The sequence below is a fragment of the Dipodomys ordii genome, unplaced genomic scaffold (genome assembly GCF_000151885.1).
Source record: "Dipodomys ordii isolate 6190 unplaced genomic scaffold, Dord_2.0 Scaffold34, whole genome shotgun sequence".
Taxonomy (NCBI): domain Eukaryota; kingdom Metazoa; phylum Chordata; class Mammalia; order Rodentia; family Heteromyidae; genus Dipodomys; species Dipodomys ordii.
Genome location: NW_012267250.1, coordinates 14,269,995 through 14,270,323, shown reverse-complemented (window position 1 = coordinate 14,270,323; position 329 = coordinate 14,269,995). Strand labels below are relative to the sequence as shown.

Here is a 329-nt window from a genome sequence, read left to right as displayed (position 1 = left end):
CCCTCAGCTCTTCAGCTCAAGGCTAGAGCTCTACCACTTGAGCCACAGTGCCACTTCCGGCTTTTTTCTTTTTGCTTATATGGTGCTGAGGAATCGAACTCAGGGCCTCAGGCTTGTAAGGCAAGTGCTTTACCACTGAGGCACCTTCCCAGCCCAGACGTCTGTTCTTAATTGTGTCAGTATAATGTTTGGGAAAGAAGAAGAATCTGAGAAGTTTGCAACGTGTTTGCCTGACAGTGATTCTTGTCTCTCTCTGCCTTTTCCCCTCTGGCAGGTTCCTGCTTTGGACTCAGGTGGTTTACCCCGGCAAGTGAAGTCCCGCTGTGTGG

At 50.2% G+C, this 329-nt stretch overlaps 1 protein-coding gene across 1 annotated transcript in view; it reads left to right on the top strand.

Moving 5' to 3' along the window:
• Window positions 1–329, top strand: part of LOC105986239 (phenazine biosynthesis-like domain-containing protein) — a 25,569-nt gene that overhangs the window by 7,424 nt on the left and 17,816 nt on the right. Inside the window, exon 3 of the mRNA XM_013017052.1 lies at window positions 275–325. Within this exon, the coding sequence (XP_012872506.1) occupies window positions 275–325 (51 nt within the window). The remainder of the gene's footprint in view (window positions 1–274; window positions 326–329) is intronic.